The sequence below is a fragment of the Tupaia chinensis genome, unplaced genomic scaffold (assembly GCF_000334495.1).
Source record: "Tupaia chinensis unplaced genomic scaffold, TupChi_1.0 Scaffold000226_1, whole genome shotgun sequence".
In the NCBI taxonomy this organism is placed as follows: domain Eukaryota; kingdom Metazoa; phylum Chordata; class Mammalia; order Scandentia; family Tupaiidae; genus Tupaia; species Tupaia belangeri.
Window position 1 is genome coordinate 6,346,305 of NW_006159701.1, and position 407 is coordinate 6,346,711.

The window sequence follows — 407 nt, forward strand, 5'->3', positions numbered from 1 at the left end:
TCCCCGGGTGGGTGTAGCGGCCCGACGGGCCGCAAGAAGCGTCGTTCACCCGCTCCATGGCCGCCGCCCCCTCCCCACTAGCCGGGCCCCGGCACCTTCCCGCCCCCCTCCCTTCCCCTAGGCAGCGAGAAGCGGGGCGCAGCGGACGTGTCCACTCTCCACACGTGCCGGCCCGGGGCTCTGTAGTCTCGCAGGTGCGCCCAGCGCACACGCCCCCTGCCCAGATCGGACTGTCTAGACAGTGGGGCGCACCCCCCACATAGCCGCCCCCACTCCCGCTAGATCGCGCACTCTCCGCCCGCCCGCCTCCCCTTTTCGGTCTACCTTCCGGGGGGTACGAGAGAGGAGAGGTGCGCCCCTCCTGCAAAAGCGCCTGCTACCTCCCCTCCCGCCCGCCAGGCGGCGCC

General features: G+C 73.0%; 1 protein-coding gene across 1 annotated transcript in view; it reads right to left on the bottom strand.

Annotated features, from left to right (window-relative positions):
* Positions 1 to 401, bottom strand: part of PATZ1 (POZ/BTB and AT hook containing zinc finger 1) — a gene marked incomplete in the record, with an annotated part of 18,737 nt that extends 18,336 nt beyond the window's left edge. Inside the window, 1 exon segment of the mRNA XM_014587640.2 lies at positions 20 to 401. Coding sequence (XP_014443126.1) covers positions 20 to 58 — 39 coding nt within the window.
* Positions 402 to 407: the final 6 nt, after the last annotated feature.